The sequence below is a fragment of the Brassica rapa genome, chromosome A09 (genome assembly GCF_000309985.2).
Source record: "Brassica rapa cultivar Chiifu-401-42 chromosome A09, CAAS_Brap_v3.01, whole genome shotgun sequence".
Classification (NCBI taxonomy): Eukaryota; Viridiplantae; Streptophyta; class Magnoliopsida; order Brassicales; family Brassicaceae; genus Brassica; species Brassica rapa.
Window position 1 is genome coordinate 181,782 of NC_024803.2, and position 16,444 is coordinate 198,225.

At 33.7% G+C, this 16,444-nt stretch overlaps 2 protein-coding genes across 4 annotated transcripts; one reads left to right on the plus strand and one right to left on the minus strand.

The window, feature by feature from the left end:
- Positions 1 to 8,634: 8,634 nt before the first annotated feature.
- LOC103836897 (F-box protein At4g00755) lies at positions 8,635 to 10,614 on the minus strand. Of its 3 annotated transcripts, none has more exons than XM_009113209.3 (6): positions 10,384 to 10,614; positions 10,094 to 10,230; positions 9,616 to 10,014; positions 9,401 to 9,534; positions 9,200 to 9,318; positions 8,635 to 9,123 (listed from the first exon to the last, which is right to left on the minus strand). In XM_009113209.3, exons 2-6 carry the CDS (start codon positions 10,206 to 10,208, stop codon positions 8,844 to 8,846), a joined length of 1,047 nt encoding a protein of 348 aa, XP_009111457.1. In that variant the 5' UTR covers positions 10,209 to 10,230; positions 10,384 to 10,614; the 3' UTR covers positions 8,635 to 8,843. The 3 variants fall into 3 exon arrangements, with proteins under 3 accessions (XP_009111457.1, XP_009111458.1, XP_009111459.1); XM_009113210.3 differs by having other exon boundaries at positions 10,293 to 10,497; XM_009113211.2 differs by having other exon boundaries at positions 10,304 to 10,474.
- Positions 10,615 to 11,162: 548 nt separating this feature from the next.
- LOC103836898 (probable methyltransferase PMT13) lies at positions 11,163 to 14,251 on the plus strand. Its single transcript, XM_009113212.3, has 7 exons — positions 11,163 to 11,703; positions 12,068 to 12,271; positions 12,339 to 12,549; positions 12,649 to 12,910; positions 12,982 to 13,347; positions 13,434 to 13,514; positions 13,595 to 14,251. The coding sequence occupies exons 1-7, from the start codon at positions 11,275 to 11,277 to the stop codon at positions 13,815 to 13,817; spliced, it is 1,776 nt and encodes a 591-aa protein (XP_009111460.1). The 5' UTR covers positions 11,163 to 11,274; the 3' UTR covers positions 13,818 to 14,251.
- Positions 14,252 to 16,444: the final 2,193 nt, after the last annotated feature.

A 16,444-nucleotide genomic window follows, 5' to 3' on the forward strand; every position in this document is an offset into this window, starting at 1 on the left:
TTTAATGCATAGTTGAATCATGTAATAACACATGATGAATTTCAAAGAGGTTTGGAAACTTTGTTGTCTCCGTTTCTCTAGGGAAAAACAATTTTATAGTGGTTAATCCAATGATTTAGGGAGTATTTGCAGTTTTGCTAAATTAATTGATAAAAAATTAGAACGATGCCCATGTACCATGAAAAGAAGTTTATCATAAATTAATACAAATGTATAATGTGGTTATAAATTTTAAAACGAATTAAAAGATTATAGGCTTCATATATAGAGCATTTACCGAAAACTCACTATGTTCGTAGGGGGTATACATAGATTTTGAGAAAAATTCAAAAAATTGAGAATACTGTTTTAATACATATTTGAATCATGTAATAAAATATGATGAAGTTCAAAGAGGTTTGGAACCTTTGTTATTTACGTTTCTCTAAGGAATATCAAGTTTATAGTGGTTAGTCCAATGATTTAGGGATTATTTACAGTTTTGCTAAATTAATTGATAAATAATTATAACGATGTCCATGTACCATGAAAAAGAGTTTATCATAAATTAATATAAATGTATAATGTGGTTATAAATTTTAAAACGAATTAAAAGATTATAGGTTTCATATATAGAGCATTTACCGAAAACTCACTATTTTCGTAGGGGGGGTACACATAGATTTTGAGAAAAATTAAAAAAATTTGACAATACTGTTTTAATGCATAGTTGAATCATGTAATAACATATGATGAATTTCAAAGAGGTTTGGAACCTTTGTTGTCTCCATTTCTCTTGGGAATAGCAATTTTATAGTGGTTAGTCCAATGATTTAGGGATTATTTACAGTTTTACTAAATTAATGGATAAAAAATTATAACGATGTCCATGTACCATGAAAAGAAGTTTATCATAAATTAATACAAATGTATAATGTGGTTATAAATTTTAAAACGAATTAAAAGATTATAGGTTTCATATATAGAACATTTACCGAAAACTCACTATTTTCGTAGGGGGGTTCATATAGATTTTGAGAAAAATTCAAAAAATTTGACAATACTGTTTTAATGCATAGTTGAATCATATATTAAAATATGATGAAGTTCAAAGAGGTTTGGAATCTTTGTTGTCTCCGTTTCTCTAGGGAACAGTAATTTTATAGTGGTTAGTCCAATGATTTAGGGAGTATTTGCAGTTTTGCTAAATTAACGGATAAAAAATTAGAATGATGTCCATGTACCATGAAAAGAAGTTTATCATACATTAATACAAAGGTATAATGTGGTTTTAAATTTTAAAACAAATTTAAAGATTATAGGCTTCATATATAGAGCATTTACCGAAAACTCACTATTTTCGTAGGGGTTAACACATAGATTTTGAAAAAAACTCAAAAAAATTGAAAATACTGTTTTAATACATATTTGAATCATGTAATAAATATGATGAAGTTCAAAGAGGTTTGGAACCTTTGTTGTCTCCGTTTCTCTAGGGAATAGCAATTTTATAGTGGTTAGTCTAATGATTTAGGGAGTATTTGCAGTTTTGCTAAATTAATTGATAAAAAATTAGAACGATTTACATGTACCATGAAAAAAGAGTTTATCATAAATTAATACAAATGTATAATGTGGTAATAAATTTTAAAACGAATTAAAAGATTATAGGCTTCATATATAAATCATTTACCGAAAACTCACTATTTTCGTAGGGGGTTACACATAGATTTTGAGAAAAATTCAAAAAATTTGACAATATTGTTTTAATGCATAGTCGAATCATGTAATAACATATGATGAATTTCAAAGAGGTTTGGAACCTTTGTTGTCTCCGTTTCTCGAGGGAAAAGCAATTTTATGGTGGTTAGTCCAATGATTTAGGGAGTATTTGCAATTTTGCTAAATTAATGGATAAAAAATTAGAACGATGTCCATGTACCATGAAAAGAAGTTTATCATACATTAATACAAAGGTATAATGTGGTTTTAAATTTTAAAACAAATTTAAAGATTATAGGCTTCATATATAGAGCATTTACCGAAAACTCACTATTTTCGTAGGGGGGTACACATAGATTTTGAGAAAAATTCAAAAAATTTGACAATACTATTTTAATACATATATGAGTCATGGAATAACATATGATGAAGTTCAAAGAGGTTTGTAACCTTTGTTGTCTCCGTTTCTCTAGGGAATAGCAATTTTATAGTGGTTAGTCCAATGATTTAGGGAGTATTTGCAGTTTTGCTAAATTAATGGATAAAAAATTAGAACGATGTCCATGTACCATGAAAAGAAGTTTATCATACATTAATACAAAGGTATAATGTGGTTCTAAATTTTAAAACAAATTTAAATATTATTGGCTTCATATATAGAGCATTTACCGAAAACTCACTATTTTCGTATGGGGGTGGGTACACATAGATTTTGAGAAAAAATCAAAACATTTGAGAATACTGTTTTAATACATATTTGAATCATGTAATAAAATATGATGAAGTTCAAAGAGGTTTGGAACCTTTGTTGTCTCCGTTTCTCTAGGGAACAACAATTTTATAGTGGTTAGTCTAATGAATTAGGGAGTATTTGCAGCTTTGCTAAATTAATTGATAAAAAATTAGAACGATGTCCATGTACCATGAAAAGAAGTTTATCATACATTAATACAAAGGTATAATGTGGTTATAAATTTTAAAACGAATTAAAAGATTATAGGCTTCATATATAGAGCATTTACCGAAAACTCACTATTTTCGTAGGGGGGTACACATAGATTTTGAGAAAAAATCAAAAAATTTGAGAATACTGTTTTAATACATATATGATTCATGGAATAACATATGATGAAGTTCAAAGAGGTTTGTAACCTTTGTTGTTTCCGTTTCTCTAAGTACTAGCAATTTAATAGTGGTTAGTCCAATGATTTAGGGATTATTTACAGTTTTACTAAATTAATTGATAAAAAATTAGAACGATGTCCATGTACCATTAAAAGGAGTTTATCATAAATTAATTCAAATGTATAATGTGGTTATAAATTTTAAAACGAATTAAAAGATTATAGGCTTCATATATAGACCATTTACCGAAAACTCACTATTTTCGTAAGGGGGTACACATAGATTTTGAGAAAAATTCAAAAAATTTGAGAATACTGTTTTAATACATATATGAATCATGGAATAACATATGATGAAGTTCAAAGAGGTTTGTAACCTTTGTTGTTTCCGTTTCTCTAGGGACTAGCAATTTTATAATGGTTAGTCCAATGATTTAGGGAGTATTTACAGTTTTGCTAAATTAATTGATAAAAAATTAGAACGATGTCCATGTACCATGAAAAGGAGTTTATCATAAATTAATACAAATGTATAATGTGGTTATAAATTTTAAAACGAATTAAAAGATTATAGGCTTCATATATAGAGCATTTACCGAAAACTCACTATTTTCGTAGGGGGGTACACATAGATTTTGAGAAAAATTCAAAAAATTTGACAATACTGTTTTAATGCATAGTTGAATCATATAATAACACATGATGAAGTTCAAAGAGGTTTGGAACCTTTGGTGTCTCCGTTTCTCTAGGGAATAGCAATTTTATAGTGGTTTGTCCAATGATTTAGGGAGTATTTGCAGTTTTGCTAAATTAATGGATAAAAATTAGAATGATGTCCATGTACCATGAAAAGAAGTTTATCATACATTAATACAAAGGTATAATGTGGTTTTAAATTTTAAAACAAATTTAAAGATTATGGGCTTCATATATAGAGCATTTACTGAAAACTCACTATTTTCGTAGGGGTTAACACATAGATTTTGAGAAAACTCAAAAAAATTGAAAATACTGTTTTAATACATATTTGAATCATGTAATAAAATATGATGAAGTTCAAAGAGGTTTGGAACCTTTGTTGTCTCTGTTTCTCTAGGGAACAACAATTTTATAGTGGTTAGTCTAATGATTTAGGGAGTATTTGCAGTTTTGCTAAATTAATTGATAAAAAATTAGAACGATGTCCATGTACCATGAAAAGAAGTTTATCATACATTAATACAAAGGTATAATGTGGTTTTAAATTTTAAAACAAATTTAAATATTATTGGCTTCATATATAGAGCATTTATCGAAAACTCATTATTTTCGTAGGGGGGGTACACATAGATTTTGAGAAAAATTCAAAAAATTTGAGAATACTGTTTTAATACATATTTGAATCATGTAATAAAATATGATGAAGTTCAAAGAGGTTTGGAACCTTTGTTGTCTCCGTTTCTCTAAGGAATAGCAATTTTATAGTGGTTAGTCCCATGATTTAGGAAGTATTTACAGTTTTGCTAAATTAATTGATAAAAAATTAAAACGATGTCCATGTACCATGAAAAGATGTTTATCATAAATTAATACAAATGTATAATTTGGTTATAAATTTTAAAACGAATTAAAAGATTATAGGCTTCATGTATAGTGCATTTACCAAAAACTCACTATTTTCGTAGGGAAGTACACATAGATTTCGAGAAAAATTCAAAAAATTTGAGAATACTGTTTTAATACATATTTGAATGATGTAATAAAATATGATGAAGTTCAAAGAGGTTTGGAACCTTTGTTGTCTCCGTTTCTCTAAGGAATAGCAATTTTATAGTGGTTAGTCCAATGATTTAGGGAGTATTTACAGTTTTGCTAAATTAATTGATAAAAAAATTAAAACGATGTCCATGTACCATGAAAAGAAGTTTATCATAAATTAATACAAATGTATAATGTGGTTATAAATTTTAAAACGAATTAAAAGATTATAGGTTTCATATATAGAGCATTTACCGAAAACTCACTATTTTTGTAGGGGGTAATCCTACACTAACATATGATGAAGGTCAAAGAGCTTTGGAACTTTTTTTGTCTTTGTTTCTTTAGAAAATAACGATTTTATAGTGGTTAGTCCACCAATTTAGGAAGTATTATGAAGTTTTACTTAATTAATTGACAAAAAATTAAAACAATGTCCATGTACTATGATAGAGAGTTTAATATACATTTAAACAAATATAGAATGTGTTTAGAAATTTTAAAACAACACTAAAGATTATAGGCTTCAGTATATAGAACATTTACCAAAATATTAAATATTTTCGTAGGGGTTAACACATAAATTTGAAGAAAAAATCAAAAATACGAAAATTCTGTTTTAGTGCATAGTTGCATAATTTACTAACATATGATGAAGGTAAAAGAGGTTTCGAACCTTTGTTGTTTCCGTTTTCCAAGAGAATAGCAATTTTATAGTGGTTAGTCCACCAATTTACGGAGTATTATGAAGTTTTACTAAATTAATTGATAATAAAATTAAAACGATGTACATGTACCATGAAAGAGAGTTTAATATACATTAATACAAATGTAGAATGTGTTTAGAAATTTTAAAACAACACTAAAGATCATAGGCTTCAAGATATAGAACATTTACAAAAAAAATCAATATTTTCGTAGGGACCCATAGATTTTGAGAAAAAATTCAAAAATATGAAAATTTTGTTTTAATGCATAGTTTCATCATTCACTAACATATGATGAAGGTCAAAGAGGTTTGGATTTTTTGGTGTCTCCGTTTCTCTAGAAAATAGCGATTTTATAGTGGTTAGTCCACCAATTTTTGGAGTATTATTAAGTTTTACTAAGTTAATTTTCATAAATAAAACAATGTCAATGTACCATGAAAGAGAGTTTAATATACATTAATAAAAATGTAGAATGTGTTTAGAAATTTTAAAACAACACTAAAGATCATAGGCTTCAGTATATAAAACATTTACCAAAAAATCAATATTTTCGTAGGGGGGTTAACAAATAGATTTTGAGAAAAAAATCAAAAATATGAAAATTTTGTTATAATGCATAGTTGCAACATTTACTAACATATGATGAAGGTCAAAGAGGTTTGAAACTTTGGTTGTCTCCGTTTCTCTAGAAAATAGCGATTTTATAGTGGTTAGTCCACCAATTTAGGGAGTATTATGAAGTTTTACTAAATTAATTGACAAAAAAATTAAAACAATGTCCATGTACCATGAAAGAGAGTTTAATATAAATTAATACAAATGTAGATTGTGTTTAGAAATTTTAAAACAACACTAAAGATCATAGGCTTCAGTATTAGAACATTTACCAAAATATTAAATATTTTCGTAGGGGTTAACACATAAATTTTGAGAAAAAATAAAAAATTTGAAAATTCTCTTTTAATTCATAGTTGCATCATTTACTAACATATGATGAAGGTAAAATAGGTTTCGAACCTTTGTTTTTTCCGTTTTCCAAGAGAATATCAATTTTATAGTGGTTAGTCCACCAATTTAGTGAGTATTATGAAGTTTTACTAAATTAATTGATAATAAAATTAAAACGATGTACATGTACCATGAAAGAGAGTTTAATATACATTAATACAAATGTAGAATGTGTTTAGAAATTTTAAAACAACACTAAAGATCATAGGCTTCAGTATATAGAACATTTACCAAAAAATCAATATTTTCGTAGAGGTTGTTAACCCATAGATTTTGAAAAAAAATTCAAAAATATGAAAATTTTGTTTTAATGCATATTTGCATCCTTCACTAACATATTATGAAGGTCAAAGAGGTTTGGAACTTTTGTTGTCTACGTTTCTCTAGAAAATAGCGATTTTATAATGGTTAGTCCACCAATTTAGGGAGTATTATGAAGTTTTACTAAATTAATTGACAAAAAGTTAAGACAATGTCAATGTACCATGAAAGAGAGTTTAATATACATTAATACAAATATAGAATGTGTTTAGAAATTTGAAAACAATACTTAAGATCATGGGCTTTAGTATATAGAACATTTACCAAAAAATTCAATATTTTCGCAGGGACACATAGATTTTGAGAAAAATTCAAAAATATGAAAATTATGTTTTAATGCATAGTTGCATCTTTTACTAACATATGATGAAGATCAATTAGGTTTGGAACATTTGTTTTTTCCGTTTTCCTAGAGAATAGCAATTTTATAGTGGTTAGTCAACCAATTTAGGGAATATTATGAAGTTTTACAAAATTAATTGACAAAAAAATTAAAAAGATGTCTATGTACTATGAAAGAGAGTAAAATATACATTAATACCAACGTAGAATGTGTTTAGAAATTTTAAAACAACTTTAAAAATCATAGGCTTCAGTATATAGAGCATTTACCAAAAATTCAATATTTTCATAGGGGTTACACATAGATTTTGAAAAAAATTCAAAAATACGAAAATTATGTTTTAATGCATAGTTGCATCATTCACTAAAATATGATGAAGGTCAAAGAGGTTTGGAACTTTTGTTGTCTCCGTTTCTCTAGAAAATAGCGATTTTATAGTGGTTAGTCCACTAATTTAGGGAGTATTATGAAGTTTTACTAAATTAATTGACCAAAAAAATAAAACGATGTTCATGTACCATGAAAGAGAGTTTAATATACATTAATACAAATGTAGAATGTGGTTAGAAATTTTAAAACAACACTAAAGATCATATGCTTCAGTATATAGAATGTTTACTCAAAAATTTAATATTTTCGTAGGGGTTAACACATAGATTTTGAGAAATATTCAAAAATATGAAAATTTTGTTTTAATGCATAGTTGCATCCTCCACTAACATATGATGAAGGTCAAGAGGTTTGAAACTTTTGTTGTCTCCGTTTATCTAGAAAATAGAGTTTTTTAAGTGGTTAGTCCACTAATTTGGGGAGTATTATGAAGTTTTACTAAATTAATTGCCAATAAAATAAAATGATTTCCATGTACCATGAAAGAGAGTTTGATATGTATTAATACAAATGTAAAATATGTTTAGAAAATTTAAAACAACTATAAAGATCATAGGCTTCAGTATATAAAACGTTTATCGAAAAATTCAATATTTTCGTAGGGGTTAACAAATAGATTTTGAGAAAAATTCAAAAATATGAAAATACTGTTTTAATGCATAGTTGCATCCTTCACTAACATACGATGAAGGTCAAAAGAGGTTTGGAACTTTTGTTGCCTTGGTTTCTCTAGAAATTTTATCTAAAATCTGATCCAAAGACATGAAAATATCCAAAATTTGATATGATTATCCCAATTATATTTTTGAAAATCTAAATTTTTATCCAAAACCCAAAACTATACCCAAAAACTAAAATTTGAAACTTAAAAAAATATCCATAATAACAAAAATAAACTGAAACATCCATATATACCTAATATATACTAGAAGTTTCAGGTTTTCGAGTACCCTTCACTCGGGTCTCGGATTCGGGTCGGGTTGGATCCAAGACCCGCGAGTCCTTCACAACAAGACCCAATAGGGTAAAAGGATCGGATCGGTTTTGGATTGGGTCAGGATTTTTTGGGTCGGTTTCGGATCGCGTCTTTGGGTCCGGATAAAATGCCCAGGCCTAATCCAGACCGATCCGCAAAATGTTTGGCTCCTAAGCGGATCCTAACCCGAGTTATTCGAAACCAAAAACTAGAATGCCCAACACTAGTTTTGATTCACTAGTTTTGATTCTTGATTGTTTGTCGTGGATCGTTTAGCTTTAATGCGTTCTTCATATTTGGACCCCCAAAAAAGCCCAAACTGGCTAAAAAGCGTATAACCAATGAAATGAAACTTACACCAAACATAATACATAACGAGTAGTAATGTCACAACACTCGGCAACCTTTACAACACACTGTAAGGGGAGGGGAGAGAAGCTTTTAAAACCGCTCTCATGCACCTCTATATTATTTAACAACAGAAGCAAAGCCACAATTAAATAGGAAAACCCCCACACACTCCACATCAGACACTAAACCTCCTCCTCATCTGATTCATCATCCTCATCTGATTCAGGCCACACATACTGGACGTCTGTAGAATGGCTGTGCAGGAAGTTCACGAGCTGTTCAAGGTTTCGGTTTCTCATCGGCCTAAACACACTTGGCCCCGCCTCTTCTTCTTCCTTCTCATTCATTTCCTGTGGATCACTGTAACTCAACACCTTCAACCCAAACTTCCCTGACTCATCCGGATCCACCACCCGGAACGATTTTGCTAATGACCTTCCCATCGCTTTGACATGCGTCACACTACAGAAAAACAATCAACAAAAACTACTTCAAAGTCATCGTAAAAGCTTTAAGGGGAGAGGAGAAGAAGATGTACCATATGTAGTATAAGTCATCAATGTCACATCTCTGAACCCGACCTAGAAACTCGATTAGCACAAACCCACCAATGCAAATAACCGGCTCTGGAAGCTTAAAGTTCTGCAATCGATTTTCCTATCCATACAAAACCCAAACAGTTGAGGAACAAAACTTTGTATAACATGCAATGAATTATAATAATAACGCACACACAAACCTGAGCCATGGGAAACTGTTGTGAAGTGTAAGTCCATACATAACTGTTTTTATCATGTGACTTGTTATCCAAGTGACCAAACCGGAAACGAACATTATGTGAAGAGTATATCGGTCTACCGGGATCAAAAAAATCTAAGAGAAAACAAAGGAAGCATTAACTGACAAAGAAAATATCAATTAAAAACGAGGAGGATGGCATGGTACGGTCGTCACCTTGGAAAGGCTGGATGCTGAGTTCAGTAATGACACACAAGTCACCCTTGAGCTTGTAAAGAAGCGTTTCTGGCACGGAAGTCTTGTGATGTCCTGAACTAGACCAGTACGAAGGTGTGCCACCAATTCTCTCTCTTTCGTCGAGCGTGTTCAAGATGCTCTCTTCTGGGAGCCTATCGGTACTAGACGCCGTGATGGCATCGTCAACACAGCTTTTGATAGGAGAAGACGTGCATCCTTTAGCCAATAAGGCATAAACCCTGTGCTCTCTTTCTAAGGCATAAACACTGCTGATTGACCCTGAGGACTCTTCATTGCTTGTTTCTAGTGTACGATCAACACGAGCTAGCTGGTGGAACAACTTCAAGCACAGGCTCTTGGAGAGACTCTGCTTAATCACTGCAAAAGAAAAAAGATGTAAAATTTATAATACACCATTGTCAAAACTCAAAAGGAAACAGTAAAACATGTTTATTACCGAAGCCTCGCCAAGAGCGAGAGACAGCACTGGCACGGACAAGATCTGATGGGTCATCTAGACACGAAAGAATGGCTAAAGACGTGTCTGTATCTAGATTGTTTATGAAATCCATCCTGGTTCTCGATCAAACCTCCCTACAAATAAAAAAAGATTGGAACTTTCACATCAGAAATTAGCTTATACAATCAGATCAAACCTTGCGATTACTTGAGCATTGACAGAAACGCAATCGACGAAGGATGATTCAATCAGATGATGAAGGAATGTAGAATCAAAATGTGTTTTACCTAATTTCTTATCGATTGTCTGTCAGATATGAGCGATAGAAGAAGTTGAATTGGTAAATTAGAGTGACAATGACAAAGTTCGAAGACGATTGATAACGTCAACTATTCATTCAGGTCTAAGTCAAATAAAGATGGACAGGGTAAGTAGAATGGTTTGTTGGCGACAAGGGCATTATAGATTATTCTCCAACACTGGAGGGGTAGTGAGAATAATTAGGGGGTTTAGTAGAATAGTTTGTTTGCTACAAAGGCATTAGTCCTATTCGTTTGGTTGCCGTAGGTTTCGGCGTCAGCGGCGGTGGCAGCGTCAATAAGGACAATTGTTGTTCGTTTCGCAGACGCTGACACTGCCGCTGACACTGCCGCATATCGCGACCGCATGTTTTATCGGCGTCAGCCGCAGAACGCGGCATTCGGACGTGGCGTCAGACGCAACTTCCTACGTCAACGAAACGAACAAGAGTTGACGCTTGCCGCTGCCGTCGGTACCTGCGGCAACCAAACGAACAGCCCTATTATAGATTATTCTCTAACACTGGAGGGTAGTGAGAATAAGCTCTCGGTCCGTTAGTAGAATAGTTTGTTGGCGACAAGGGCATTATAGATTATTCTCTAACACTGCGAGGGGTAGAACACTGGAGGGATAGTGAGAAATAAGCCCTCGGTCCGTTATATTCACCAGCGTTTCCTAATATCAATTTAAGGCCCTAAGGCCCAAATCCAATAGCCTAAAAAATTTTATTGAATAGCCCACCGTTTTCCTTAGACGCTAAACGCCAAACACTATTTAAACACTGCAAATATTATGATCGCCGATAATCATATGATAAAACGCTAGATTTGCATCTGATCTCTTTTGTCGAAGAAGAAGCTTCCAGCTAAGCTAAAGCTATGAAGCACCTGAATCTACCATTCTCCAAGCGTAACCCGCGCCAATGGCGTCTTGTCGACATCATAACCGCCGCCTTCTTCGCCGTCGTCCTCCTCTTCTTCATCCTCCTCTTCACTCCTCTCCGCGATTCCATGGCCGCCTCTGGTCGCCAAACGCTCCTCATCTCCACAGCGTCGGATCCTAGGCAACGCCAGCGGCTAGTGACTCTCGTTGAGTCAGGTCACCACTTGCAGCCGATCGAGTATTGTCCCGCGGATGCAGTCGCTCACATGCCTTGCGAGGATCCGAAGAGGAACAGCCAGCTTAGCAGAGAGATGAATTTCTATAGGGAGAGACATTGCCCCTTACCGGAGGAGACTCCTCTCTGCTTGATCCCTCCGCCTAACGGATACAAAATCTCAGTTCCGTGGCCAGAGAGTCTACACAAGGTAGCGGATTCGAGCTGCGAAGGATCCATGTTTTTAGCATAGTTAGATTGATACTTGCATTTCATAGGATAAGGACTCTGGAATGTCCGGTTTATTCTTTAATTATGATGTAAACCATGTTGGTTATTTCTGGTTTAGATGAGGTTAGTTACGACATAAAGTTCTTACAAACACATTTGATCACTAATGACAAATCGAACCTGCGACCTCTGAGAAGGGGAACCACTACCACACAAGCCTTCAAGTGTATTTTGGAATGTTATGGGCTAGTTTGATAGTTTTGCATGCCTTGAAATGTAGCTCGTTGTGTTGTGGGAGGAGGTTTGTTAGACTGTTGAATCTGTGTGTGTGTTTGAACTTGCAGATTTGGCATGCAAATATGCCATATAATAAAATTGCTGACCGGAAAGGTCACCAAGGATGGATGAAAAGGGAAGGTGAATACTTCATTTTCCCTGGAGGTGGCACCATGTTTCCTGGCGGAGCTGGCCAATACATTGAAAAGCTTTCACAGTATATTCCTCTTAAGGGTGGAACTCTCAGAACCGCCCTTGACATGGGATGCGGGGTGAGTATTATCATAGTCTCTCTTTGGTCACGTTTTGCTCTGTAATTTTACAATAAAACCTTTGCAGGTCGCTAGTTTTGGAGGTACTCTACTATCACAAGGCATTCTAGCCCTCTCGTTTGCTCCAAGAGATTCACATAAATCGCAGATTCAGTTCGCTTTGGAAAGAGGAGTGCCTGCGTTTGTTGCCATGCTTGGCACTCGTAGACTCCCTTTTCCTGCGTCATCCTTTGACCTCATGCATTGTTCCCGATGCTTGATTCCCTTTACAGCTTACAGTGAGTCCCCTTGGAGTTATGGGAATCTTTTTTTTGTATGTGTCACACCACTTGTTGTAACAGGACTTGTTCTTATTTTGCGTGGTGATTTGTCTGCAGATGCAACTTACTTTGTCGAGGTGGATAGGTTACTGCGCCCGGGAGGATATCTTGTAATCTCTGGACCACCTGTTCAATGGCCTAAACAAGACAAAGAATGGGCTGATCTTCAGGCCGTGGCTAGAGCTTTGTGCTATGAGCTAATTGCCGTTGATGGAAACACTGTCATCTGGAAGAAGCCTGTTGGAGATTCATGTCTATCCAGCCAGAACGAGTTTGGACTTGAGCTGTGTGATGAGTCTGTGCCGCCAAGTGATGCATGGTGAGTTTCCTCAGAATAATACTGTAATAAAATATTGTAGAAAACAACAATGAAGTCTTTGTTTGTTTCAGGTATTACAAATTGAAGAAGTGTGTTACTAGGCCATCGTCTGTCAAAGGAGAAATTGCTTTGGGAACTATTCCCAAGTGGCCGGAAAGGCTTTCTAAAGTTCCTTCTAGAGCCATTGTCATGAAAAACGGGTTTGAAGCAGATGCGAGGAGGTGGGCAAGACGAGTTGCTTATTACAGGGATTCTCTGAACTTGGAGTTGAAACCTCCAGCTGTCCGCAATATCATGGACATGAACGCACTCTTCGGAGGATTTGCTGCAGCCCTTGCATCTGATCCTGTGTGGGTTATGAATGTCATCCCATCTCGGAAGCAATTAACTCTTGACGTGATTTATGACAGAGGTCTCATCGGTGTTTACCATGATTGGTTAGTCACTTTTGCTTTTTATATATTTGGTCCAAACCAAGACGTGGCATTGAGTAATAAAACCCCTTTTATATTGGTTCGTGCAGGTGTGAACCCTTTTCAACGTATCCCCGTACGTATGATTTCATCCACCTATCAGGAATTGAATCACTGACAAGCAAATCCAGGTATAACCATTCTCAGTTGCTAAACATGTCTCTCTGTTCTATCAACTTCACCTAAACTGAATTGTTTGATATGCATACAGGTGTAGCCTAGTAGATCTAATGGTAGAGATGGACAGAATATTGCGTCCAGAAGGAAAGGTACTGATCCGAGACACTCCTGAGGTGCTAGACAAAGTAGCACGAATGGCCCATGCTGTAAGATGGTCTTCTTCAATACATGACAAAGAACCTGAATCTCATGGAAGAGAGAAGATCCTTGTCGCAACCAAACCTCTCTGGAGAATGCCATCAAACTCGCACTAAGGCCACACGTTAAAAAGGAAAAAAGGAAAAGAGAGGAAGAAGGTCTTCCCAGTCTTGTAGATAACAGTCGCTTTCTCTCCAGCCCCCCCCCCATCTGTCTGTCCTTAAGACACCATCCTGATGATATACCTTTTTTGTGTTCGGTGACGTTGCTTCCAGAATGTATCGCAATCATGTAATGTCCTGATAATGTTAATTCTTGGTCACACGTGGTTCTGTCAATGATTTTTATCTGCGGGGTCTACCTTGTGACCTACATGAGTAAAGTATGCATGTGACTCTTTTGTACTGGAGACCATGTATATTAGGTGCACATCCTTAATACTTATTTATGTATTGAATACTGACAGTTCTATGATTCAATGTTCAGTAAAAGAGATTCAATTGTTGTAGTTTGATTGATTTTGGGTGAGAGAAGAGCCTTCTCTTTTTCAGTACTTGACTTCAGGTGTGGAGACATTTTTGTAAAAAAAATCTGAGAGAGAGAGGGCGACTGAAGGACATTAATGCAGACAAAAGGTTTGGCTGGTATCGTCTTCTTCTGAACCATATTTGTTACCTCAATAAATGATCTTATATGATGATATAACATGTCGATAGAATTAGATCATTTTTGTCTGTTTGAAACGTAGCATCGGAAGCACTAGAGGATTCAGTTAGATGTGAACCTTGGGCATATCATGGTACTGTCTTCTAGAAAAGTCCTATGTCTTTTGATGTCCATTATCATTGATTCTAAAAGTCTTCTGGTTTGTTTCTGTGGTCAGTAATGCCTATATACGACATTCCTAATATGTTGTTATGTTTGCAACATAATGTTATAATAGTCGCAGGCATATAGTTTCATGTCCCTTGTAACCTGTTGAAATATCCACATGGGTATGGTCCGCAGTCTGGTCTCTTCGATGTTAACATTCACGTACACTAGTCAAGAGGAACCGTTTTGGTGAAATAAAGGTTATGTTAAAGTTGTACTTTATAATTTCCATGGTTGAAGTATATGATCATGTTCTGCTAATTGAAGCTGAGTTAATTTTATCCTTTATAGTAATTACCAAATTAAACCCAACAATGAAAATGACGTTCTTCTCTATATCATTACACAAAGTAAAATAATATAACAAGACGTGTGTTATACTAATAGACAACAATTGATCAAAAAAAGTTTTGTAGTAAGTTGTGTTGCGTGCTTGTTGGTGGTGGTCGGTTAATCTTTGGGAGCTGACATTCCCATGTGGTCCAAACCGAACCAAACCAATATGATCCACCACATTTTTTCCTTCCTTCATATTTGCTCCCATGATTTAAATGTTTCTAATTCTTATTTTACTGATCCAGACTTTCGGTTCAATTAATTCTGCCTTTGTAAACACTAAACATTAAACACTTATTTCCATCAAAACATTAATCGCAGTTTTGTATTTTTTTCTAACATACCCAACAAGAGTTGTTGGTATGCATTCAACTGTAGCTAATAGTGGAATGTCTTTTCGGTTGACACAAGCTCGCTTCTTCATGTCGTTACTTACAAAAGAATATAGATTCTTTCACAACTCCAAGATCCTATAGCCTATTTGATTATGATCTAGGAGTTAGATTAGATGAACGGGCTTGTCAATAATGCACGATAGATTCATATTAATATGTGGGGTTTGCTTGACAACAGTCTTTTTAATAATTTTATTGAGCAAAAAAGTCTATATTTTCGAGAATTAAGAAAGAAATGAGAGAGAGACTGCAGAAAAAACGCGCGTGAGGTAGAAAAGATGTTAAAAAGTTGGCAAAGTCAACCGAGAGTTCTTCTGGGGAAAAGAGAGGTCTCGTGCATTCGTAAGAGCATCCACAATGGTGATACCCATTGTGGAGTCCTTAGGAATAAAATATTCTTTTTTTTTTTTTTTTGAATAGTTAAGTACTCTTGTAAAAAATGTGTGTACAATGGTGAACCCGAAATTGAAATCCTTAGGAATAAAAAAATATATATTTTATTCTTGTTTAGTGAAATATAATTTTTATATATTGAATGATTAAATAGAATAACTTAACATCAACTATTAGAAATAAACTTTAAAAATAATAATTAAACATATAAATATAACAATTAAAAATAAAAACAATAAATATAAAGAAATCAAGAAACACAAATTAAACATAAAGATACATTAATTAAACATTAAGATACAATAATTAAACATAACAAGGAATTTTTTAAAAATACAATAATTAAACATAAAGATAGAAGGATTTTTAATCCTCGTCACCAAATTTGTTCCAAATATGCTCGACTAAATCATTTTTCAGATGGTCATGTATTCTCCTATCTCGAACATCATTCCGACTGGGAAAAATATTATTGAGAATTGTAGGAATCTCGGTTTCCACCTGTGAACTTCTCATGACGTCACCTTCTTCAAATTCAGATATATCATAACGAATGTATCCATCCCGTTCATCTTCGACTATCATGTTGTGTAGTATGATACACGCTCTCATAATCTTCCCTATCTTTGCTTTGTCCAACGTAAGAGCCGGGTTTCTCACAATCGCAAATCGCGCTTGTAATACTCCAAAAGCCCGCTCCACATCTTTTCGGGTTGCTTCTTGATGTTTAGCAAATAACTCTTGTT

Coding starts and splice junctions, on each gene's coding strand:
- LOC103836898 (XM_009113212.3), top strand. CDS start 11,275: ATGAAGCACCTGAATCTACCATTCTCCAAGCGTAACCCGCGCCAATGG. Junction 12,272..12,338: donor CCCTTGACATGGGATGCGGG/GTGAGTATTATC, acceptor AAACCTTTGCAG/GTCGCTAGTTTTGGAGGTAC. Junction 13,515..13,594: donor TCACTGACAAGCAAATCCAG/GTATAACCATTC, acceptor ATATGCATACAG/GTGTAGCCTAGTAGATCTAA.
- LOC103836897 (XM_009113209.3), bottom strand. CDS start 10,208: ATGGATTTCATAAACAATCTAGATACAGACACGTCTTTAGCCATTCTT. Junction 10,015..10,093: donor TCGCTCTTGGCGAGGCTTCG/GTAATAAACATG, acceptor TTTCTTTTGCAG/TGATTAAGCAGAGTCTCTCC. Junction 9,124..9,199: donor GATGACTTATACTACATATG/GTACATCTTCTT, acceptor GTTTTTCTGTAG/TGTGACGCATGTCAAAGCGA.